At 47.5% G+C, this 26,710-nt stretch overlaps 1 protein-coding gene across 1 annotated transcript in view; it reads left to right on the top strand.

The window, feature by feature from the left end:
* The window catches only part of CACNG7 (calcium voltage-gated channel auxiliary subunit gamma 7), a 39,920-nt gene that overhangs the window by 5,684 nt on the left and 7,526 nt on the right, over nucleotides 1-26,710 (top strand). The window contains exons 3-5 of the mRNA XM_083584109.1: nucleotides 10,165-10,404; nucleotides 12,257-12,361; nucleotides 22,330-22,470. Coding sequence (XP_083440235.1) covers nucleotides 10,209-10,404; nucleotides 12,257-12,361; nucleotides 22,330-22,470 — 442 coding nt within the window. The 5' untranslated portion in view covers nucleotides 10,165-10,208. The remainder of the gene's footprint in view (nucleotides 1-10,164; nucleotides 10,405-12,256; nucleotides 12,362-22,329; nucleotides 22,471-26,710) is intronic.

Genomic DNA, 26,710 nt, shown 5'->3' with positions numbered 1-26,710 from the left:
AACTAGAGTTGGTTCTGCGAGTTATTGGTCCTCTGGCTCCACCTACTGTTTGTCCTCCTTCCTTCCACCCTGCCAGTCCCAGTGAGACCAGATACTACTGAATGGTTGAGATCAAACCTAGGACCTTCTGTATGCAAAGCATGTGCATCTCAAACTCACAGCCTTGGATTATAGGCACTTCACTGCAAACCCAACTGAGGTGATGGGTTTATAGATAGCTATGAGCTTCATTCACTCTTAACAACTGCTCAGCATTGGTTCTTGATCTGTAGGTGCTACTCAGCAAGTTTGTACTCAGGCTAGGAGAACATACTCAAGGCAACATAGCACAGATTTGTTGCTCCTTAAGTATCTTCAACCACCCTTTGGGACTCACGAGTTGAGTTTAGAAATGGGGGGTGAAAAGGGTAGATGTCTCATACTCTCTCATAGCATGTTTACTGAGCAACTGGAGTTTGTGATTGCTATTAAAAATGGACAGTGGTTATTCCAGATGAGTTGTTTTGAGCATGGAAATAGAATATCTTATGTACAGAGAACTTTAGGACTTGTGACAGCGAGCACTTACAGATCAGTATATAATAGGTTTTGGAAAGTTGCATTAGACATATTGTATGATGAACCCTGCAGGCCAGCTCTTTGAATGCAAGTTCAATGGAGAGATTTCCACTCATTGCTTTCTTGGTGTGGATCTCCTCTCGTGCCAAGTTATTGTCTTTTGCTCATGCACCTCTCACAATCCTGTCTGTTTTCCTTGTATAACTATATTGTCCTTAATTTTTTAATTGGCCCTGTCCTGCAGACTGATACTGTGTACGCATTACGACTTACTCTGGCTCCAGTGCGCTCCCACTGCTGGTGTTTGAAGCGCTGTACACATAACATTAGCCACAATCTCTATCTATCTTGAGAAATACAGCTGTTGGAGGCATTTCCCCACAAACCAGTTCCCATCTGATTTGAAGATGGAAGCCATGGTGAAACTGAGGTGTGTACGCTAGAAACAGTCACTGCACATGTGCAGATGACAGGCCATGGCCAGATGACAGCTTCATTGAGCAGGAGTTTGGGGGGCGCATTGCAGGCACAGGGAAACATAAAGTGCATCGGGTAAAGACATTCCCACCCTCAGGCGCGTACAGCAACATGCAAGTGCGACTTGAAATGGGGAGGGGAAGTGACATTGCTGCATTTTAAGCTGCTAATGTGTGCATCACTTCAATGTGGGAAACAACATACCACTTATAGTAAATTATGCACAAACTACATGAAAAACTTATGTCATCAAGCTGAGCCACAGAGCAACCCATCCGTCAATACCTATCTGCGCATCCATCATGGCAATAAATATCTGTTTGCCAATCATCCTTCCTCCTCTTCTCTTGTAAATGTCTGTCCACCCATCTGTCCATCCTATAATCTTACAATCTAGAGTTGGAGAACGTATTTGTAGGCTATCTGGTCCAACCCCCCTGGATGATGCAGGAAATTGAGAGGCAGAGCACCTCCATATTTACTATTATTGTTATTTAGTATATATCACAGCATAGCTCCAAATAACTCAAGGGGGTGTACACACTTCTGCCTCTCTCTCCACATCATCCTCACAACACCCCTGTGAGGTAGGTTAGCTTGAGAGATAGCGGCCAACCCAAGGTCACCCAATGAGCTTCATGGCCGAGTGGGGATTTGAACCCTGGTCTCCCAGGTCCTACTTCAGTACTCTACCCACTACACTACAGTGGCTGCCCAGCCTCTGCCTAACGACTTCCAGTGAGTGACAGCCTCACCCACGTCTTTAAACCTCTCTCTGCCCATGTGATCTTCTGTTTGTTTGGGGGGCCATAGCTCAGTGGCAAAGCACCAGCTCTGAATGCAGAAGGCCCCAGATTCAATCCCCCGTATCTCCAGGGTTGGCTAGGAAAAGAGACCTTGCATGGAACCCTGGAGAGCCGCTACTAGTCAATGTAGACAGTACTGACCTAGATGGAGCCGTGGTCGGACTCAGAATTAAGGCAGCTGCTTCCCATCCGTATCTTTGTCTTTGGCCCCATCTGCACAGTACATTGAAAGTGGTATCGTGCCACTTTAAACAGTCATGGCTTCCTCCAAATAATTCTGGGAACTGTAGCTCGCTAAGGGTGCCAAGCATTGTTGGGAGACACCCCTATTCCCCTTAACAACCAACCCCTCTGGGAACTGTAGCTCTGTGGGGTGAAGTAGGGCTCTCCTAACGAACGACTCTCAGCAAGCTTATTGGATGACAGTTCCCAGAATTCTTTGGGGTGAGGGGGAGCCATGACTGTTTAAAGTGGTATGATACTTCTTGAAACGGACAGTGCAGATGGGGCCTTGGGCTGTCCTTACAAACCTCCTCCTATCCGTTCCCACAAACATATCATCCACTCTCTCTCCCCCTCTCCCGCCACACACACACACACACACACACACACACACACACACACACACACACACTCCTTCTCCCTTGAATGTTGTGTATGCATATACAGATCTGGAACAGGAAGAGGAATGTGTGTGAGTAGGGTGACCATATTGCGCCGCCTTCTGTAACCAAAATAAAACAATCACAGATGGGAGGAATCGAATAAAGGTTCTCCACGGGGGGGGGGGGGGGGGGAGTTGACACTTCACTGCTAAGGGGCTATAAACAATGCTGTGGGCAGGCAGTAGGGGGCGCTGTTACATAGGGAGTAGGGCAGGGAGGTTGATATTTAGTGGGGTTAAAGAGGAAAGGGGGGAAAGGATATATTTTTATTTCTCTCCTTAACTAGGGGCGGTATCAGAGAGCGTGCCCCACAAGGATCTGCCCCCCCACAAGGATTTGGGCCCTCTAACAAGGAACTGCCCCCATTACTCCCCCCCCCCAATTTGTGGACTCTTGTGGTTAACATATGCTGCTATTTCTCTCTATATAAAAATATACTTTGTGCCTTCTGCGCCCCCCCACCCTTTTTCTGGTGCCACCCCTCCCCATGACAGACTCTCTGCCATTCAGACTGCCCCTATCCCCATGGCCCTCCATTCTAGGCCAGATACTATTTTCCTATCCTTCACACACATGCACATACACACACACAGAGAGAGAGAGACAGAGAGTTTAGGTCTTTTTTTGGTCCCTCTCTTCAGCACAAATGCAGTCGAGGGCATAAATAGAAACCCCTGGAGACACAAGCCAAGGAAAAAAAGTGCTTGAAAATCCATTGTGAGGGGGATGATGCTGGACTCTCTGAAAGCACAAACATATCTTGGAGAAAACCATAACTATGCAACGGAAGGGAGCAAAGCCTTGATGGCTGGGGGCGTCAGGGGCGGGTGTGTGTGTGGAGATGTGCATGTGGGGCAGACTGGGGGGGGCACCCTGGATTCCAGAGCCCCATGCAATTGGAGGAGACTGGAGGTTGGGACAACAGCCATGTACTTGAAGCAACTCACCCCTGCTCTACATGTTTTCAACCCCCACCCCACTGCTCCAAATGTATTTCTTGTGTGACTCCCATATATCGGTCTGGGATGTGAGGGCAGTTGTCATCTTTGTGTTTCATGACATCAACTTCTGCAAAATATAAAACAATGGAAGAGATGAGTCTTCCAATGGAGTGGGGGGTGGGTTGCACGAGAAGGCTTGCTCCCCCCCCCCATCCTTCCACAGAAACCCATCAAGAGAACTGGCCTGAAATTATGAGCACTGAGGGCTAGGAAATCGAGGAAGGGATGAGGGGAGCTCAGTGCTTCAGGTGAGATCTCACTGCTTTGCATTCCTAGAACAGACCGTTTCTGTATCAGTGCTAAGCCCCAGAATATATCAAGAAGATTGTCTCTGAGCATGTGCAGAGTTCCGTCCAGCTCTCTCTATGTTTACTACAGCCCAATCAGGCACAACTGGTGCAGGGCTTCCAGGTCAGACAGGAAATCATAGTGGTGGAGAGGTTTGAAAGCATCAGCCAGTTCAACCCACTGCAAGTTTGAATCCCAGAAACCATTGGGTGGGGGGGAGAAACCAGCCACAGGTGTGATGGATAATTCAGGGTGTGGGAAGAAGAGTGAGATTGAGAAGGTACATTGTTTCTGCTGTTTCCAAGTCGCTTTGTAAAATGTCTGCATGAAGGACCAGAACCAGAGACTGGTGTTTGGGGATAGGAAGGTAGAGTGTGGCTCAAGACTTTGTGGGGCATGTGTGTAAGGGGTAAGGGGTCACAACACTGGGCATCTGCTAAGGCCCACTCCCTGCAGAGGTCCAACTGCTGACCTCTGGAGCCTCCTGGTCCCCTTGCGCTCTCTCCTCTAAGAGAGGAGGCTACACACGCATTGGCTCAAAAGAGGAACGGCGGCGCATCAACAAAAAGAGAGGATGCCAGGTCTGCGTCAAATTTCCATACGCTGATTTTTTGTCAAGATGCAAATTCAGAGATGCATCCATTCAACTAAGTTCGGGTCAGAGTAGTAGAAAACACATGCACCTAAGTAAGTGGTGTGAATTTGACTTCAACGGGTCTACTCCTGAGTAGGACCAGCACTGGCTCTCGGCATGGTTGGGAAAGGCTGCAACCTGGTGGCCTGCTCTGTCTGCTGTTCAGGTGCTCACCAGTGACAGGCAACTTCAAGGCCTCTCCTGCTTCTCCTTAATCCAGACTTGGACCGGATAGAGCCCTTCAAAGAGAGGGCTGTCCTCTGTAAACCAGGGCGCACGGCCACCCTCTTCTCCTCTGAGTGCTTGTGCAGATTGGCACCAGAAGGAGAGGGAAGAGGGAAGAGGCCCCAGTTCATTGTACAGTGGTACCTCGGGTTAAGAACTTAATTTGTTCCAGAGGTCCGTTCTTAACCTGAAACTGTTCTTAACCTGAAGCACCACTTTAGCTAATGGGGCCTCCCGCTGCCGCCACGTGATTTCTGTTCTCATCCTGAAGCAAAGTTCTTAACCCGAGGTACTATTTCTGGGTTAGTGGAGCCTGTAACCTGAAGCGTCTGTAACCTGAAGCGTCTGTAACCCGAGGTACCACTGTTTGTGGATTGCGGTCTCTGCCTTCCCTCCGAGGCGCCCCCCCCCAATAATCTATTGACAAGAACTGCTTCTTATGGACATATAGTAACTTTGCTTAGCCTACCTCAAAGGACTATTGCAAATATAAAAGGGGAGAGGAAAGGAAAACATACATGACCTTGAGCTCCTGGGCAGAAAAGCAAGATACAAATATATATCACACAGCACAAAGTTAAACTTCTGCCCATTGTAGGTATTCCGCCAAGTCCCGCCCCCACAACCCGAAGCAAGCACTAGAATGAATGATTGGGGGGTGATAGTAGTGTACTGCTGTGGTTATAAAGCTTTAGTAGTGGACTAGAGCAGGGCTTTCCAAACTTGGGTCTCCAGCTGTTTTTGGACTACAGTTCCCATCATCCCTGACCACTGGTCCTGCTAGCTAGGGATGATGGGAGTTGTAGTCCAAAAAAACCCGCTGGAGACCCAAGTTTGGAAAGCCCCGGCCTAGAGGCTGGCAGCCAAAGGTTTGTCTAGTCATTTCAAATCAACATGTGAACATTAGCCTTGTGAGTTTCTTAGGGTAGCCATATTTCAAAGCGTAAAAGCCAGCACAGCCAAAACGTTGTTGAGCCGAAACACCACAATTTTTGATTGACAATGCGCAGCCTTTCAGAAATTCTCCCTGGATGTTAATTCCGCCTTTGAAATCCCAGGAAAATCTGAACGTATGGCAGCCCTACAATTACTCCTCTTCCCTGTCCACACACACTCCCTTCTCTCTCCCTTTCCTCCATTTCTGCTGGCCATTTCTTCTCTGGCAGCATATACACACTACAGGCACACCTTGTTTTATTGTGCTTCGCAGATATTGCTTCTCACGAGGACCAGGTGCCAGCAGGGGAAGGAAGTCCACCACCAATGCTCTTCTGTCCAAGGGAGTGGAGCTGGCTAGGGCTGGGGCTGGGTTTTCCCCCTCCCTCCCCAGCTGCCAAGGGGGCCTGGCTTAATAGACCACAGCATAGTGTAAACATAACTTTTATATGCACTGGGAAACCCCCCAAAATATGATGTGACTCGATTTATTGCGATATTCACTTTATTGAAACCATCTGGAACCAAACCCATAACATTGTCAAGGCATGCCAATATATATTTAAAGTATATTGAAAGCACATGACTTCCCCCCAAGAATCCCGGGACATGTAGTTTACCCCAACAGAGTCACAATTCCCAGCACCCTTAACAAACTACAGTTCCCATGATTCTTTGGGGGAAGTCATGTGTGCTTTAAGTCTATGGTGTGTACTTAAATTAGAGTCCAACAACATCTGAAGGGCCACAGGTTCCCCACCACTGAGCTAGACCCTTCTGACTTCCTAGGAGGAAAGCGAAAACCATTATGCCTCCCTCAGCCCTATGTGGCAGCCAGATCCCTTAGTGTGTTACAATATAAATTCTTTACCCCTTTTTTTTTTTTACGGGGTTAAGCCCTTACCTGGAGGCAAGCCCCATTGAACACAGCAGGACTTATTTATGAGTAAACATGCTCATAATTCACCATTCCCAATCTATGGGATCATTTTTGGTGTACAGTGGTACCTCAGGTTAAGTATTTAATTCGTTCCGGAGGTCTGTTCTTAACCTGAAACTGTTCTCAACCTGAAGCACCACTTTAGCTAATGGGGCCTCCTGCTGCTGTGCCGCCACTGCACGATTTCTGTTCTTATCCTGAAGCAAAGCTCTTAACCTGAAGCACTATTTCTGGGTTAGCGGAGTGTGTAACCTGAAGCGTATGTAACCTGAGGTACCACTGTATTGGCATCAGCTCTACCCAGAGCATTTAAAGTCAGCAGTGTCTCTTATCTCTGTAATGAGCCTGGTCATTATGAGCGGCTGATGAGTTCTCTGCTTTAGTGGTTGCAACAAGCATGAACCAACTATGATTCTGCAATATTCATTTTGAGGACTGTGATGGTCTATCTTGCATCCTGCATTTTGCTTTGTTAAAAATCCCAACAAAATTCTAAAGAAATGGGCTTTTTTTGTACATAGGTAGCCTCCTTATGCCAAGCCAAGGCCCTTAGCCCATCTAAGCTTAGTTTGGCCTGCAGCAGAATTCTACCACAGCTGCGCTGGCTGGAGCTGAAGGCCAAAACATCTGGAGGGCAGCAGGTTGGGGAAGGCTGGTCCACGTCAATTGGCAGTCCAGCATATCAGGCAAGGGTCTTTCCCCCATGAGACGCTGGGGATTGAACCTGGGACCTTAACTCGGGACCAGAACTCAGTGGCAGAACATCTCCTTTGCATGCAAAAGGTCTCAGATGCAATCCCTAGCATCTCCAGCTAAGGCTTGGAATATGGTCAGAAGGACCAAGAAATTGAGATAAGGCAACTTCCACTGTTCCTAAGATCCATATGCTCTACCACTGAGCTACAGCTTTTCCTCCACGTACCTGAAGGAGCGTCTCCACCCCCATCGTTCAGCCCAGATACTGAGATCCAGCGCCGAGGGCCTTCTGGTGGTTCCCTCACTGTGAAAAGTGAAGCTACAGGGAATCAGGCAGAGGGCCTTCTCGATTGTGCCACCCACCCTGTGGAACACCCTCCCTTCAGATGTGAAGGAAATAAGCAGCTATCCTATCTTTAAAAGACATCTGAAGACAGCCCTGTTCAGGGAAGTTTTTAATATTTAATGCTGTACTGTTTTTAACACTTGATTGGGAGCTGCCCAGAGTGGCTAGGGAAACTCAGCCAGATGGGCGGGGTATAAATAATAAATTATTATTATTATTATTGGAATGTATATTCCTAAACTGGGGATCAGGAATGCTGGATTGTTCTGGGGAAGGTGTCAGAAAGGCCCAGAGCAAGGAAGGCAGGAAAGCCACCTGACTCTTTAAAAGAAAACTTGGTGAGATCATGACCATGAAGTGGGTTGATTGGGCAAGTGCTTGGAGCCTACACCCTGGGAGGGTCCACCTCTGACACCTGCCCTGAGTTCCTCTTGAAAAAACAAAGTCTGGCACTTCAGGAAATTCTAGGGAATTAAAAGGGCAGCTCTCAGACCCAGATGCCCAGTGCAGCCACTACCTGAGGGAGGAGGCTCAGAAATGTAGGACAGGTCCTGCCAGAAGGCACTTTAGACACCAGGGTGTCTGGCTTCTTCACATTAGCTCTGTGATAGCTCAGTTGGTAGAGCATGAGACTCTTAATCTCAGGGTTGTTGGTTTGAGTTTCACCTTGGGCAAAACATTCCTGCATTGCAGGGGGTTGGACTAGAGGACCCTCAAGGTCCCTTCCAACTCTATCATTCTATGGTTCTTGGAAGAAGCAAGGCTACACTGGGTGGAATGAAAATCCATGAACTGTGAGCTAGAGAATTATGCTGGAATGGAGAGAACTATGAATCTTGCTTGTGTTATGTCAGAAGGCCTAATGGGCCAGCTAGGGTATGGGGGGGGAGAGTAAGAAGAATATGTAGGGATGCGGGTAGCGCTGGGGTCTAAACCACTGAGCCTCTTGGGCTTGCCAATCAGAAGGTCGGCAGTTCGAATCCCCACGACGGGGTGAGCTCCCGTTGCTCGGTCCCAGCTCCTGCCAAACGAACAGTTTGAAAGCACACCAAAAAGTGCAAGTAGATAAATAGGTACCGCTCCAGCAGGAAGGTAAACAGCGTTTCCGTGCACTGCTCTGGTTTCGGTGTTCCATTGTGCCAGAAGTGGCTTAGTCATGCTGGCCACATGACCCGGAAAAACTGTCTGCGGACAGACGCTGGCTTCCTCGGCCTGTAAAGCGAGATGAGCGCCGCAACCCCAGAGTCGTCTGCGACTGGACTTAACTGTCAGGGGTCCGTTATGTTTACCTTTAAGGAAATATGTAGGTGGAAGTAAGCATTTCTGGTAGAAGAGGTTTCAAACTATTTCCAGGAAATCTGGAGCTCCTTAGAAACTTACTGTGAGTTTTTTATTGAGACCAATAATGGTGGACCAGCTGCCTGAAGGATATATTGCGGGCATATTCTAGGGCACCAGGAATAGTGTTATTCAGGGTCATTGTGGGAGTATTCTTGGGCACCCTCTCAGTCCTTGTAATAGGTAATCCCAGTAGACCTGGATGACACCCTACACAAACAGAACACTGCCCCAGAATCTTCTGCAGTGTTCTGGGATTTGAGGGCAGTCATGAAGGGGTTCCTCATCAGAGTACAAAGCTAGGAGAGGGTCGTTAGAAGGCCTCTCAGGGTTGTCATGTAGAGTGGAAGTTTAAAATTCGGCAGGTGCCTGCTGAAATCTTTTCTATTTCATTGGCACTATCCAGTCACCTGATTTGGTTCTTAGATTTGTTTTAGATGTTTTGTTCTGTTATTTTTAAAGCTTCCAACTGTCTTTAAATGCCTTTGACATGTTTTTATTTTGTTTTTAACTGTAATTTTTTAAATCACAGAAATATTTGTTGCCCTGAGTCATCCTTTGGGAGAATGGACGGGATATGGATTTATTTTTATGTTTAAAAAATCTACTGGGTCAGAGCAAAAGCAGAGAACTACTTTTGCCCTGTGGGCTGGATTAAAAAGGTGTCCAACCCTCCATGGGCTCACTTTTGATAGGCAGGCAAGTAGAACCAATCCCCACCCCATCCCAAAGCAGCAGGGCTTGCATCTTGCACCAAAAGCAAGCCCCAAGGCACTTGAGCCTTGCTGGTGGCTCCTTGGCAGCTGTGGCTTTGCCTATCCTGCACCTGAGGCTATATGGTAAAAGGTAGGTGGCCAGATAACATCATATGAGTGACAGAGGGGCGTGGCTGTCCAAAAATGGCTTCTGCAGGCCAGATTGACAGGCCTAGTTTAGCCCACAGGCTGGAGGTTCCTCACTCCTGAGTTAGAAGGTGAAGGGTCTTATATCCAAGACCCCTTGGATTCTTTGGGAGGTTTTAGTGAGTTAGGGTGGTGCTTAGAGCCAGCTGCCATGTTCTCTTGGTGAAAATAAAGATATTGTGGTTAAAGAAGAAGAATATGGGATCCAGTAACTATTGGGGCCTCTGAGAACCCATTGGTTTGACTAGGAAAAGCTCAAATTTAATGTGCGTATAGCTTTTGAGCGGGGTGTGTGTGTGATTTGTGTGAATATCTGGTTTCTCTGGCTGATTGTTATCAATTCCTCCTCCAGGTCCTTGCGCTGCATTTGGCCAGTGGCTCCCCCTGTCACCTAGGATGAGTAACTGCAGCAGCCGCGCCCTGACCCTGCTGTCTAGTGTTTTTGGAGCGTGTGGACTGCTCCTGGTGGGCATCGCCGTCAGCACTGACTACTGGCTGTTCATGGAGGAAGGGATTGTGTTTCCGCAGAACCAGACCACCGAAATAGTCATGGCACTGCACGCTGGGCTCTGGAGGGTCTGTTTCTTTGCCGGTAAGAGCCTTGAAAAGCCAAGTTTCCCCTCTCAAAATTGCCTCGTGTCACACCTGGAGACTCCAGTTACAGATGATGACGTCACTAGCCCAGATCTAAACTGCTTCGTTAGGCTTGCATGGCTTCCTCTGCTTCCATAATTTGTGTTTTCATCTAATTGAGGAAAGTGATCAGGAGAGGGGAGTGAGTTGTAAAGCCATGCATTGGGGCTTTAAAAACAACAACACATATCTGGGTTTTGCTCTGTTTGCCTGCAAGTCTACATGTACTTGCAGCTGAACTCTTGCAAAGCTTAGGTTGCTGGACACAATCTGACTGCTGGTTGTTAACAGAAGAGCAAAACTCTTCCGAGGAGCTGTGGTGTGACACAGCAGCTCAGCTTTCAAAAAGGTGATTTGAACAGCCATAATTCAGGAACCTCATTTCTGAAACAAATGTTTGAGATCAAACTGCCCACTGAATCTTAATCTACCACTCAAGATACAGTGGCATCAATACTGGCAGCGTGTACCTCAAAATGTGGAAGAATTCTGTAGGTTCAGAACTGCCTTCAGAGTGAGGGTTTAGCCTACTTCCTTGGCCTTCTTTTTCTATATTCCCCCCATCCTACCTGTTCACCTCTGAAACTTCCTTCTGTGGTCACTTTCCCCATGCAAGAGCATACATGTATCTGCTGCCTGTAGGACCTGTGTGAACTTCTCTAGCCCTCATTTCCCCATCCCTCAAATCCCTAATGCAAATGTCCTGCCTCTTTTTCACACAGTGCTTCTTCGTAAAGCACGTGGTTAAACTATGGAACTCACTCCCACAAATGAAATAAATAATAATAATACCACCTTGCTGCTGCTACTGCTTGCTCTATCTGCCATTGGGCAGAGTGAGGCAGCTGACTAAAGCTTCAGGTGCCTTGGAGGTAGCCACAATGGCAAGTTGTGTGTGCCAGCCGCATGTTCCCTAAGCTAGTCAGCTGCCCTCTTGTGTGGTAGAAGATAACTTTCTCAACTTGAAGCAAGAGTCAACAGCTCAGGAGGTTTCTATGGATGGAATATTGGGGAGGGGAGCAGATCTTGTCTGCCTCAGGCAGCAAAATGTCCTGAGGCGGCCTTGCTTCCTAGGCCCTGCTTTGCTACCCACTCAAATAAAACCTGCAGTGTGGCATCACGGGCATGCATCAGGTCAGCAGAGCAACATGCTCTGCCCGCTGAAATATGCGGTCTGATTGAGTTGTGTGCTGTCAGTGGCTCGTTGCCAAAGTGGCTATGTTCACTATGCTTCTCAATACCTGTTGCTGGAGGAATCACAAGTGGGCTCTTGTGCTCAGGTCCTGTTTGTGGGTTTTCCTCAGGCATCTGGTAAGAACAGCATGTGCTCTGGTGCTCACTTGGTGCAAGGCTGTCTGTGGCCCATTGGAAGAAGCTGACATGTTGGACTAGATGGGCCTTGTGCTCTGGTGCTCACTTGGTGCAAAGCCTTTCACACCAGTGCTGTCTGCGACCCATCGGAAGAAGCTGAATGGGTGAGAGGTGCAGGCAACCAGACCCTCCTCAAACCAGACTGGCAACAAGGAAACACCACTGCTGCTGGGGCTTCAGCTCCCGGGGATAGGAATGGCCATAGGGGATTGCCACTGCCTCCTGCTCCTCACAACATCTACCATCTGAGGCACCTGCCTCACTCTGCCTAATAGTAGGGCTGGCCCTGTGGTCCTCTCACTTGGCCAGACCTACCTCAGTGACATATAGTCCTTTCCACCCCTTGGACCTGTATGAGGTTCCCACCTGATCTAACCTTTGGCCCCTTCCCAGAAGCTTTTGACACCATGAATGTGATGTGTTTTCTTCTTCTTCTGCAGGTCAGAAAAAGGGCAGCTGTGTTGCTTCCGAGTACTTCCTAGAGCCCAGGCCTGACCCTGACCCTGAAGGCCCCCTTGTAACGGAGAACACAGAAAACATACTTAGTAAGTCGATATGCTTCTGTTTGTTGGGCATTGAGAAAAATAAAGCTAAGAGGGGCTCTCTGAAGGTCGAACTCAGTCACATCTACACATTTAAAGCATATTTAAACCATTGCAACACTCGTGGCTTCCCCCAAAGAATCCGTAGAACTGTAGTTTCGACTACAGAGCTATAATTCCCAGCACCCTTAGCAAACTATAGTTCCCAGGATTCCTTCGGGGAAGCCATGTGCTTTAAATGTATGGTGTGGCTATGACCCTAGACGTGATGTTAACCCCACTTGTAGCAATAGGATGAATGGCTTACTTCAACTAAATAACAGGCATGAAGGCCCTGCTCCAGACCAGGGTCCCAGCTGGCGGGGAAATGGTTAAATCCCCAGGGCCGGCCCACTCATGAACCAAGGTGGGGTGACCACCTTGGGGAGAAGGGAGAGTGAATGCCTACCCCTCGTCTTTGGCCTTTATTTGTTTCTTCCCATCCCACCCACCACATCTGCGACCCCCCCATGCACATTTCACAGATTTTAATAGCGGTTCTCAACCTGCGGGTCCCCAGATGTTGTTGGACTACAGCTCCCATCATCCCTGACCACTGGTCATGCTGGCTAGGCATGATGGGAGTTGTAGTCCAACAACATCTGGGGACACACAGGTTGGGAAACACTGGATTAAAATGAGAAATGTTTGTTTGGCCACCTCCACCCACACCCACCCACACCCCTCCACAATGGCGCAGGTTTGTAGGCACCCTTCACCTGACTTTATCTTGTATACAGGAGTTGCCAGCATGGTGCCTGAGGGTGCTCACAGAGGCCTCCTCTGGTGGCCACAGATTCCCCTCCCCTTGCTGAGATTAGATGGGCAAGAAGCATTTAGTTATAACCAACAGGATAGGTTGTGGCATGTTCTTCGTTGCTCTGTGTGTTGCCCACAAGAGTTTCTCAGACTTGCACATGGGCCCATGGACTCCACAAGGTTGGTGCTCCCTGCTGTTCAGCTTGCCCTTGGCTGACTTAAAAGCCAAGAGGGTGGTTGTCCTTTTGAACAAAGCAAGCACACGTAATGGCCGGGCTCAATGTGTCAGCAGCAGTTCGGAATACCCCTCGGCAGCCACAGTTTGCACTCATGTTCAGGCATTTGCCTACATGCACTGCAGAGAGGCTATGCGCCCACCCACCTGCTCAGAGATTTAACTTCTAGCGACATGGAGCAGGATTTGAGCCCTTGAAGAATGACAGGGCCAGCCACTCACGCCAGCGAAAGGTTAACAAGCCGTTCAACTCCAACTCTCCAAAGCGTATGGATTTATATCCCACTGCTCTCTGAGGAAAGATTAGGGCTCCTTGAGGAGCTCAGTCCCTGGGAATTCCAATACAAACTGAACTGATCCACACTTGCCAGACTAAGGTGAGGATCAGACTGTTGCTATCCGCTGGATTTCACCCTCATCCAAATGTTACGGTGGTACAGCTCTTGCCTAAAAAAATGTATCTCAATGCATTTTAAACTACATGGTTTTGACAAGAGAATACATCCATGACTGGCTGTTTTGACAGAAAATACATTTAGAAATGTGTATTTGGGGGGCAAAGTCCATTTAGGAATGCTATTTTGATGCAACGAAGCTGCTAGCAATGTTTCCTGTTCTCGCAGGGGAGCCCACTCGCAGGGCATGAGCGCAACAGCAGTTTTCCCTGCCTGCAATTCGTGGCAACTGGTATTCAGAGGCAAACTGCCCCAGACAGTGGAGGCAGAATGTAGCCATAATGGCCAGGAGCCGTTGTTAGTAGTCAATTTTTGTCTAATCCTCTTTTAAAGCCAGCCACACTGATGGCCATCACTGCATCTTGTGCAAGCGAATCTATTATTATTATTATTATTATTATTATTATTATTATTACCTGAACTCCAGTCTAAGGTGCAGGCTGGATGTATCTGTAGCTATTGGGGCGCCCCCTGGCGGCCCTGTTCTGTCCCAATGACTAGTTTTTGAAATGCTGTGGAAGGACACGTAACACAAGCTCTTCTCACACCCCAGTTCTAGTCTTTCTTGACTTGCAGTTAAGACTTGCTGGTTTCAGCAGAACTGCCTTCCAAAGGGAGCATTAGCTGCCCACTCCTATGGGAGCCTGCGGAAGGACTACCATGGCTCTTCCCCACAAAAACTGGCTGGCACTGCCGCAGCTTTTTCCCCTCAAACATCCAACATGCTGTGGACGCTTACCGTATTTTTTGCTCTATAAGACGCACCAGACCACAAGACGCACCTAGTTTTTGGAGGAGGAAAACAAGGGAAAAAAAATTCTGAATCTCAGAAGCCAGAACAGCAAGAGGGATCGCTGTGCAGTGAAAGCAGTGATCCCTCTTGCTGTTCTGGCTTCTGGGATAGCTGCGCAGCCTGCATTCGCTCCATAAGACGCACACACATTTCCCCTTACTTTTTAGGAGGGAAAAAGTGAGTCTTATAGAGCAAAAAATACGGTAACTTGGTTTTAAGAGTGAGGAAGGTGCCGAAGGGCACCTTTGCAGCAGAAATACACTTATCTATTATTTAAAAACAACAATTAATTAATTAGATTTTTGACCTACCCTTTACCATAAGATCCCAGGCCTAGTTACAACAATGAAATATCCCCATGGTTCCCAAACTACCTGCCCTCACAGACCACTTGAAAATTGCAGTCTTGGCAGCCCACCTCATGGTTTTTCTACCTGCTGTGGCAATTCTGATGTGCTAGAAGCTATATGATTCTTTAATTGTATTTTTATTGCTTCTTTTATTTCTTACATTGCATTGTACAGTGGCACCTCGGGTTACATATGCTTCGGGTTACAGACTCCGCTAACCCAGAAATAGTGCTTCAGGTTAAGAACTTTGCTTCAGGATGAGAACAGAAATCGTGCTCCGGCGGCACGGCAGCAGCAGGAGGCCCCGTTAGCTAAAGTGGTGCTTCAGGTTAAGAACAGTTTCAGGTTAAGTACGGACCTCCGGAACGAATTTAAGTACTTAACCCGAGGTACCACTGTATTATACTCTGAAGTCTGTAATTTGAATTCTGTACGAACCTGAATAAAGCTGGTGGTCCATGGACCACAGTTTGGGAAATACCCACTTATTCAACAAGTAGTGCAGTTTGGACATTGATTATCTGCAGCTTGGACAACCAAGCCAGAGACAGCCAAAATTGCTCAAGTTTGGTGTAGTTCACCATTCACGCAACAAAACACATATACATTGGTACCTTGGGTTAAGAACTTAATTCGTTTCTGGAGGTCTGTTCTTAACCTGAAACTGTTCTTAGCCTGAAACTTAACCTGAAGCACCACTTTAGCTAATGGGCCCCCTGCTGCCGCTGCGCCACCACTGCATGATTTCTGTTCTCATCCTGAAGCAAAGTTCTTAACCCGAGGTACTAATTCTGGGTTAGCAGAGTCTGTAACCTGAAACATATGTAACCTGAAGCGTATGTAACCCGAGGTACCACTGTATTTGCTAACTGCTTGGGACTGTCTGTGTGGCACCTGACATTTCAGGTGGGCTTGACACAATGCTTCTCCTCCTAGGTCAAACTTTGCCAGTCTAGTGCCCGTCACATGTTTTGGACTACAACTCCCATAAGCCCTAGCCACCACAGCTTGGGGGCTGATGGGAGTTGTAGTCCAAAACATCTGAAGAGCACTGTGTTGATGAAGACTGTCTTAGGTCTTTGAGGCATAAATGGCATGGGGGGGGGGCTAGAGGGAGCAGAACTCTCCCTGGTCAAGTAACCCTCCATCCCACTGCCACTGCAGGACCCTTATGGCTACTTAAAGGAAAAGCACTTTCCACAGACAGAATAGCGCTTTTTCTTTATTTCCAGCAGAGAGAGAGAGCGAGAGAGCAGTTCCCTGTGGGCTCATGTCTGTCCAATGGTGACAGAACTGGGGTAGGGAAGATTTTTAGCTCCCTCAAAATCAATAGGAGCTAAGCCGACCAGGTGAATAAACCAGGCAGGGCTCCTGAGTGTTTAACAGTTGTGTAAAAGAGGAAATTTCCACAGGTGGATCTTGGCACGCCAGCTACACCTGCTGAAATTCCCTTTTCTGTACAACTGTGACATTCACAGTACTAGGGATGGAGGAACCTGCCAACTCGGTTTCTTTCCACGTCTTGTTTTTCTAGTCTTCAGTTCTGTTCTCCAAATTACTGCATCAGTTTGCAATGTATGCTTTCAAAGTCTCCATGAAAATTTGTCTGCATTTTAGTGCAAATTTCTCCCAATAGACACATTTCTGTATGCAATTTTGCATGATATTCACATTATTTAAAGTACCGTATTTTTTTGCTCTATAAGACTCACTTTTTCCCTCCTAAAAAGTAAGGGGAAATGTGTGTACGTCTTATGGAGCGAATGCAGGCTGCGCAGCTATCCCAGAAGCCAAAACAGCAAGAGGGATTGCTGCTTTCACTGCGCAGCGATCCCTCTTGTTGTTCTGGCTTCTGAGATTCAGAATATTTTTTTTCTTGTTTTCCTCCTCCAAAAACTAGGTGTGTCTTATGGTCTGGTACGTCTTATAGAGCGAAAAATACGGTAGTTTCCCCCAATATAATACGTGCTATATACTAATATATGCATTTGAATGCACATTTCCCCCCAATACACACAATTTTGTACACATTATTTGGTTGGAGAACCGCACCACAAAATTCAGGAGATGTGTGAATTTTGAAGGATAACTGCTTTTCGGTTCATATATTTTTCTGGAAAGTGCAAACTGGGGAGGTTCACATTGAAATTCTAAGCAAACCTTCTATTTTGGCCACCCTGTACTGGGAGCTTCAGAGAAAAGATGGCTATGATGGGAGCATTAGCAGAAAATATTGCATTGTTTCTCTTTTAGAAAATTCTTACATGTGGCACAGAGCTCTCTCTCTCTCGCACACACATCCCAAATTTGCCCCTTGTGTTGTTGTTGTTGTTGTTTAGTCGTTTAGTCGTGCCCGACTCTTCGTGACCCCATGGACCAGAGCTCGCCAAGCACTTCTGTCCTCCACTGCCTCCCGCAGTTTGATCAAACTCATGCTGGTAGCTTCAAGAACACCATCCAACCATCTCATCCTCTGTCGTCCCCTTCTCCTTGTGCCCTCCATCTTTCCCAACATCAGGGTCTTTTCCAGGGAGTCTTCTCTTCTCATGAGGTGGCCAAAGTATTGGAGCCTCAGCTTCACGATCTGTCCTTCCAGTGAGCACTCAGGGCTGATTTCCTTAAGAATCAGCCCCTTGTGTACCTGCCCCCATTTTCATTTGGGGGAGGGTGGGTTTCACTACTGCTTTAAGCTGAGGAGAGGAGTGGAGGCTACCACCACAGCTCTGCCCTGAAACTATTTAGTTGGCCTTTACAACTGTGCTGTGTGCCTTGGCTATGAAGAATCAACATAGGCAATAAAGCTAGCAAACTGACTTAGCTTGTTAGCTAAGGCTAACAAGCAGGGCCTTTGCGGTGGGAGCTGGAGAGGCCAGGTTACCTGGAAAGAAAACCCTGCTTCTAACAATAGCTTGGTTTCAAGGTTGCCAACGTTTCAGCCAGTCCCAGTGCTCTGAACAAGTGAACTGACGTGCAGCAGGCATTAGCAGAGGAGCTACCATTGATCTACATGCTATGAAAAGCCTCACCTGCTGTTCTCTTGCAAAATCAATCTACTTTCAAAAGGCACAAGAGCACAGCTTGCTTTTCTGGTCAGTTGACAACAATTCTATTCTGATTATGATATAACTTCTCAAGTTCCCTTCCCGGAGTACCAAATTTATTTCATGCAGTTACTAAACACTTAATCTTGAAAACAGAACTGAGATAATTGTGTGTGTGTGTTTGATTCAGAGAGAGAGAGAGAGGATATCATTGCCCCCTGCTGGACAAAAGAAGGAATAGCTAGGCTCTTATAATCTCAACTGGAAAAATATTTTGAATTTCCAGAGCAGCAGCGAGAAGATTTCTGCAGCTCGTCATTAATGGTGATGTCACACAAGCAATATTCCATTTCCAGGCTGCAGCCAAATTCACCACCTCCGTACCTCAGTCTTCCCTTCTATGCTTTAACACCTGGCAATCTAAACTGCATGGGATGACATAATCATCGTGCGCTAAGTTTTATTGCCGTTGCCAAGCGAAAGCTAATGAGGTGGAACGGGGACAGCGTCAGGCTTTATATTTATTTGAACAATTTATTTCCCAAGGTGGCATGCAAGAAACATTAAGCTATGTTTTAAAGAAACCACGGCAAACAGCAGCAACTTAAACAAAGCGTTCAGGATCCTTCCCAGTCTGTGGTAAAATGGTGGCAAGCAGAGAGTTCCACTGGAGGAGGTCCATGGAGGCTGGTCCATAAGGCACTGCCCCACCAACCTCAGCTTGCCCTCAGCCAGGCCCTATACTACCTACCTGCCTTTTTACTGACAACCAGTCCAGCGGGCAGCTCTGTCTGTCATTCGCTCTGGCGCCACCTACTGTTGGACTCCCTGCCTCCCACCCTACCAGTAGCAATGGGTTCCAGCCATCACTGGAAGCTCTGAGATGGTCTTTGCCTGAGTCCCTCTCTTTTCTTCCCACTGGGCAGTTGATGACTGATGACCCAGTGAATAGGCAGCTGGAGCAAACTCTGGAGTGATCTTCACCTTACCCCTTCTCTCTCTCCTGGAATCATATAGCATGTGTCCTCTTCCTAGATCAGGAATAGGCAATATGGTGCCCTCCAGATGCTGTGGGCTCTTAATTTTGATCAGCTCTGGCCAGTATAGCTCATAACCAGGGATTATGGGAATTGTAGTCCAAAACATCAGGAGAACATAACGTTGGCTACCCTAGCCCCTAGGAGGGCTATTTTTTAGTTGCATCTGCCTTAATGCTAACTGGGTGAACACACTTATTAGTTAAATATGGGGAGGAGATTGCAGAATGCGTTATACTACTTCAGCTGCATGGGGGAATCACACTTTTCAATGCTCTCCTACTTTTTATTATTATTTAAAAACCTCTCTGTGAGTAGAAAAAAAGCAGAGTGGATAAGTCTGGAATTTTTCTAGCATATGTATATGTCAGGGACTGGGCAGATGAAGAGGAATGGTGGAGACAGTCTGCCCAGGAGCCTTCCAGAGAGGAGGAAGGGGCTGATAGTATAGATCTAGAAGAGTGGTTCGACACAGGTCACAACCCAGAAAAAGGAAGAAGTTGGGAAATAATGGAAGATGAGGAGCAAGAACCAGGTAGCACAGAACAGGCAGAGCCTGAGCAGTGGCTGGCTGACACAAGCTGTCGCTGGAGAGTACCCCAGAACCTGTTCTATCACCCCAAACCAGGTGTTCATTGAGAATGGCAGAGAAGAGGGCTCAGAGGTGGGTGGCACTTGACAGCTGCCATAGGAGGGAGGAGGAGTCTGATGAATAGGGAAGTACAGAGAAGAGGAAGTGGAGCTTCACTCGAGGCAACGCCGGATAATGAACGGTGTGGATGGAATTTTGTCCTGGTAATTCTAATAATAAAAAGGAACGGAAAAGTTCGCTTTTTCTCTGTCTCTCTGCTTCATTGGGCAAGCAGCCAGTAGCCAGTAGCAGCACCCCGACAGTATATAGTTTTCTACTTGCAGGGAGTATTTACACGGAGAACTATCTCCTCCCCACAGTCCACTCTACCACCTTTGGCATTCGACACCCTGCCACGATCCATTCTTTCGGAGGTGTAGAGGGGACCTAGAAAAAGGTAGAAGAATCATCGAATTGTAGACCTGGAAGGGGCCATGACAGTTATCTAGTCCAACCTCCCAGGAAATGCAGGAAACTTTCACCCAACATGGGGCTCAAACCCGCAACGCTAGCATTAACAGTTTCCGGCTCTACAACTGAGCTGTGAGGAAGGGTGTTGCATTTTCAATTCTCCCCTAGCAGAAGAAATCTTCCAACATGCACAAACCAACACAGCGGGGGGCAGGCTAGGCCAGAACCTCCCTAATTATAGTTGTGGTTGTTTCTTTAACTTACAGGGAGGGCTTTACAAATGAAGAAACCGAGGGAGTATTCAAAAATGTGATGCATTCAGCTGAAGTCTGAAATGCTACTGCACATTTACCACCTCAGAATTCAACCTCCTCAGATATGCGGCATGTGAAGACTAGGCCTCAGTTCCAGCCAAGACAGGTGTCTTATTGTTTAGTAGTGAACCTTGTAGTTCCAGAAATGGCTAGTAGTAAGCTGCTGTTCCACAGAGTGGAGGGCAATCAACTCTGCACATATTCAGTGGCACTCTTAATTTTTTTAATAACTTGACATTGTCCAAAAAGGGTGGAGCCCTTAGCTGGAGTTCTGAGCCATCAAGGTTAGATGCTTTGGTGTTCAGGGTTGCCAAATACAAATGGGGTTCATGCCCTTTTAACAGAAGCAGGAATCACCTTATCAGGAATCGCAGTTGACACGCAGTTTAAAGAGACTTTTAGAAAGGCAACTTTTGGGTAATTGAATCTCATGCTCTGGAAAATTCAATTTTTGTGTGTGAAAAAGTATACTTCATGTTGTATACCAAAGTCAAATTTGTGGGTTTGGGAAGAGGGCCTGACAAATAGGATAGACTAAGGTCGACCTAAGATCAAACTCAAAAATGAAAAGAACACTTTGGATCGGTTCCAGAATGTATTGGTGCAAGCATTTATCCAATGGACTGTGTTGTTTTTGTAATGTGGACCATCTGCATGCAAATAAGAATTCACCTGTATGTGGAAATGTTCCATGTGCTTGGGAAACAACTGAGATACAAGGGATTTAGTTTTATCACCCATGCACATTTGTACATCAAATAGGTGTGTGTGTGTGTCTAAAGATAAGGACTCTTGAATGTAAGGGCAAAGAGATGTTTTGATACGTGATGGACATGCATCTAGTGTAGTACGTGTAAGCTTACTTGAGTGTATTCACTGGACCATTATTATGGTGCATGTATTATGGTTTACATACTTTTGTATGTTTCAATTCAGGCATCTTCAACCTTTGCAGATCCAGGACCCACTTTACTGAATGTCATAGCAGATGTTTACCTCTGCCCCTGCCTCAGTTCTTTTAATTCTGGGAAGCCACATCTATGGTCCTATAGGAAGAGGTGGCAGGTGGCATAGCAGTATGAATTTTTTTGCTCTACCTACTGATCTGAAATAAAATGTCCCTTTAAAGTCATTTTGGATGTACACACACCATACATTTAAAGCACAATGCCCCCCCAAATAATAATCCTAGGAATGGTAGTTTACCCCTCACAGAACTCCAGTTTCCAGCACCCTTAACAAACTACAGTTGCCATGCTTTAGTTGTACGGTGTGTCTGTAGCCTTTGTACATGTTCAGGGGTACTTTGCACTGTTGCCTCAGGCAGCAAAATGTCTTGAGCCGGCTCTGCCTCAAACATTTCAGTCACACATGTTATCATCTTCTCCCCTCCTTCTACTCCCCACTTCCATTTAATCAAAGCTCAATCCTGAAATTACTTTGGAAATTTTACTACATTTGTTTGCCACATTCAGATGTGTTATTTTATGTGTGGAGGATTCATCTGTGATGTCCGTAAGACCAAATTCTAGAAACAGGGCTAGGTTAGGAATCTCAATTTAAATAAATAGAGTTTGCAGGGAACCAGGCATGGTTTTGCATCCAACTCACTAAAACTTGATGTGTGTACTGTGGGGTCATTTCTAAAAGAAAGAGTGCCAGTTTAAGCCCATCTAGAAGCCCCAGCCTTTTTACTCCCAAGGGAATGCATGCTGCCTGTGGTTACTCAGGAAGTAGGGGGAATTTATCTGTGCGTGCTCAGGGGCTCTCCAAGGAATACAACTGTTTCACATGTCAGAAATCTGAGCATTCAAACCTGGTTCTAGGACTGCGCTTTGGTGAAGACGATCGACTCAAATTTAACTTAGAAAATCTGACTCTTCTCTTTCTCTCTTTCTCTTGGCAGAGACCATCCGCACAGCCACCCCTTTCCCTATGGTCAGCCTCTTTCTCGTCTTCACAGCATTTGTCATTAGCAACATCGGACATATCCGCCCCCAGAGGACCATCCTGGCTTTCGTTTCAGGAATCTTCTTCATCCTCTCTGGTGAGGTGTGGGGGAACATTCATCAGAGGGCAATTTATTCCTGGAATCTGTGTGCTAACCATGACATTTGGGATAGCTAAATCAATCCTGTGTGGTACTCTTCAGAGTGGAGCAGGGATAGGTCACGGCAACAGGGGGACTATAACCCTTGTAGTGGGGTGGTGGCTTCTGTTAAGAATTGACAAGCCACAGAGTAGCCTTTTGCAACCTTATTCTGTGGGGATTCTCAACACGGGTGATGGCCCAAGCACAGAGGAGGTCCATAGTCCTAGGCCGATAGGAAGGAAAAGCACAGGCAAGGATCAGCACCTTGGAGAAGGGTCAAGGTGTGGATTTCAGGACCATGGTCAGCAATCATGCAGCTGAGCCAGACTGTATACATTACTGAGTCAATGCCCTGAAGCACCTAATAAATAGTTCCTCATAGCCTCGCTTAGCTATTTATTGACTAGCGACTACACCATATGAATGCTTCATTTGGCCAGTGAGGCCAAAGTTTTTATCCTGCAGCCATTGGCTGCTTCTTCTAGGCCCTGGGCTTTCAAGCTATGGGGATCTCTTCACAGAGATCTTCCAAACCTCTGAAATCTGTGGTCCAGCCTTTGGTGTCTGGTGGCAGAGGTGACTCCTCAGGGTTCAGGGAAGGAGAGGTAGGCTGTAGTGACTGTAGCTCCACATGAGACTGTCATCATCTGAGGACTGTGTCTCTGAAGATTCCTAAGGTAAAGGGACCCCTGACCATTAGGTCCAGTTGTGGCCGACTCTGGGGTTGCGGCGCTCATCTCGCTTTATTGGCCGAGGGAGCCAGCAAACAGCTTGCGGGTCATGTGGCCAGCATGACTAAGCTGCTTCTGGCGAACCAGAGCAGCGCATGGAAACACCGTTTACCTTCCCGCCAGAGCAGTACCTATGTATCTACTTGCACTTGATGTGCTTTTGAACTGCTAGGTTGGCAGGAGCAGGGACCGAGCAACGGGAGCTCACCCCGTCGCGGGGATTCAAACCGCTGACCTTCTGATTGGCAAGTCCTAGGCTCTGTGGTTTAACCCACAACGCCACCCACGTAGTCTAGGGCTATTTTGGACCACAACTCCCATCACTTACCAGCTGACATGGCCTGCTATAGAGTTTAGAATGAGCACTCGCCTTTTGCCAAGGAAACCATTGGTCCACCTAGCTCAGGTCCAGGGAGTCTGTGGTCCTCCAGATATTGTTGGACACCCAGCATTGCCAATTAATAGAGATGATGGGAGATGTAGCCCAACAACACCTGGAGGGTCACAGTTTCCTCACCCCTGATCTCACTGGCAGCGGTTATCTAGGATTTCGGACAAGCATCATTCCCAGCCTCACCTGGAGATGCTGGGGATTGAATTTGGCACTTTCTGGTGCTCTGCCCCTGAGCTATCACTCTTCTATCCAAGACAGCTTCAGCAATGCTCTCTTCAAACACCCTGAAGAAGCACCAATTAGAAAGGAGCTGGGAAAGGTAGCGATATGCCTTCCCCGTTACACCCTTTCTCTGCCCCCCCCCCACCAACACTTATATTTCAGAAGCCAGGAACAAGGTCCTACCATTATTTTTTCTACACCCCAAATCCAAAGTCCAGCAGTCTCATGCCCCGCCCCACTCCCCGAGCCATATTAATAATTTTCTTATTATTCCAAGACTTCCTGGCATTCTTTCCATCCATCTTGGTAAAAGCAGAACTGAAAAATTACAGGATTATTACTATAAATCACCTTCCAAACCATCATCTCAAGGCAACTTACATATAAAATTTAAAAGTTTTTTAAAAAAAAACCATAAAGGGCAAATGCATTTAAAACAAGGCTAAACCCCTAACTTGCAGACACTTGCTAGAAAGACTCATTTATCCAGCTAGATATTTAGAAACTGGATGCTGGCTTGTACAAATGTGAAGTTTCTCTGTGTCCAGCTTTTCTCCTCTGATGCTTTTGCCTGAGAATTGCTAAAGCACCCACTGTATTTTTGCAAGAGAGGACGACAGGAAAAAAACCCAGAATTGCCTCTGGTTTCACCTCCCATTAGCTTCCCTGCCCACCAGCAAGCAGCCATCACTTCAGAAGGCAGGTGAGCTGGCTTTACTGCTGAGGCCCGGGGGGGGGGGGGGGACACAACTCCGTGGCCAGCATGGGAGAAGGAGATGAAGCGGAGGAATGGCAGCAAAGCAGGGAGCAAAGAGCTGCATCCTGCCGCATCCACCCTCCGCTTCTGTCACGCTCCAACTCAAGCATGACAGAAGTGCCAGAACACAAGTGAAGCACAAAACGGCCTTTAGATTTACGACAAAAGCCCAGTTTTGTCCACTTCTGCCTCCTCCCTCAGACTATTTTGCTGCCATTGCATTCGCCAGTGCGGGAGGAGGGGGAAGAAGAGGGAAGCGGGCAGGGCAACCTTAGGCCCACATCCATACTGGGGTCCGGGGGGGGGAGGGGGGAGGACCAGAGGAGGAGGAACAAATGGTGCTGCCTGCCTGTGCATATTTATTAAAACATTAATAGAATAAGTAGCAACAAATACAGGTAGTAATAAAGCAGCGGGTCATAGTAGATGGCCAGCATGATGTAAAGGCTAGAGTGCTGGACCTGGGAGACCAGGGTTCAAATCCCCACTCAGCCACGAAGCTCACTGGGTGACCTTGGGCTGGTCGCTGCCTCTCAGCTTAATCTACCTCTCAGGGTTGTTGTGAGGGTAAAGTGGTGGGAGGAAGAACCATGAAAGCCACCTTGAACTCCTTGGAAGTAAAGGTGGGGTAAAATGTAATAATGAAATACAGGGCTGGTACATCCCATTTCGTAGGGATGCGGGTGGTGCTGTGGGTTAAACCACAGAGCCTAGGACTTGCCAATCAGAAGGTCGGCGGTTCAAGTCCCCACGACGGGGTGAGCTCCCGCTGCTTGGTCCCTGCTCCTGCCAACCTAGCAGTTCGAAAGCACGTCAAAGTGCAAGTAGATAAATAGGTACCGTTCCGGCGGAAACGTAAACGGCGTTTCCGTGCGTTGCTCTGGTCCGCCAGAAGCGGCTTAGTCATGCTGGCCACATGACCCGGAAGCTGTACGCTGGCTCCCTCGGCCAATAAAGCGAGATGAGTGCCGCAAACCCAGAGTCGGCCATGACTGGACCTAATGGTCAGGGGTCCCTTTACCTTTACATCCCATTTCACCACTTGAGATGAAATGGGAAGCGCTGCTTTCCCCTGCCCCTGCCACCAGCACCTACCTTCTCCTGCCCTGCACCCAGCTGCATCTGAAGCAGCACTGCCACCGGCACTGATTTTGGGCAAGGGCACACTGATTTCAGGTGAGATTTCACTCCAAATCACATGAGATTTTGTGCACTCAAGCCCCCCCCCCGATTTCAGGCAAGATCTTACCACAAATGGACGTGATCTTGCCCAAAATTGGTGCCAATGGCAGTAGCGCTTCTCCATTGCTGGTGGAGGCAGTGGGGCAGGTGGGGCACCCATGGGCATGTCAACTGCAGGGTTTCTGCCTCCTGAAGCAGTGGCTTTACCCCGTATAATGGCTGGGCCAGTTCTGATAAAATATATAATAAAATAGTAAACCCCCCCCAAAAAAAAATCCAAAGCCTTGCAGAGCCTAATCAGTTCTACTTAGAGAATAAGTGTGTTTAATCTGTCATCTGGAGGGGTGGAGGACAGAGGGGCTATGGGGGCCAAGGCAGTGGGGCCAGGCAAGTGAGGCTGAACAAAAATGTTATAGTTCTAATTGCATGGCAAGGGAAGAACGGATTGTGGAAGGCAATTACGTCCAGGTTGGCCTTCTTCAGTTCAGATGATATTAAGAGTTGAGGAGCAATGGCTGCAAGGCAACCCCAGAAGTAAATTTGTGAGCAGCCGAAAAGGGCAGCACTGGGCCCTTAATGGGAAACAGAAGAGCGGCACATAGGCCTGTCTGTGATGCTGCAGCACAAGCACAGTACGGCACGGTGCTGCACTACTGAGCCAGCTGCATTTTAGCACTCTTTCTCTTTGTCACATGCTGCTACGACCAAGAAATGCAATGCAGGGTGAAGCTATGCAGCTGAAGGGGTGCAATTATGTAGATAGGAGCAGGCTTGATTTACAGTAGCTCTGGTTGTCTTCTATATGATATAATTAATAGACAGAAATGTGGGCATGCTGTTGACCACCACCACCCAACACATATAGTCTGAAAGGAACCCATAAAGGGGTGATGTGTATGCATTTTTGTG

Source organism: Podarcis filfolensis (genome assembly GCF_964270895.1).
Source record: "Podarcis filfolensis genome assembly, chromosome: 13".
NCBI lineage: Eukaryota > Metazoa > Chordata > Lepidosauria > Squamata > Lacertidae > Podarcis > Podarcis filfolensis.
The sequence above is the reverse complement of the archived record's forward strand: the minus strand, read 5'-3'. Positions and strand labels throughout refer to the sequence as shown.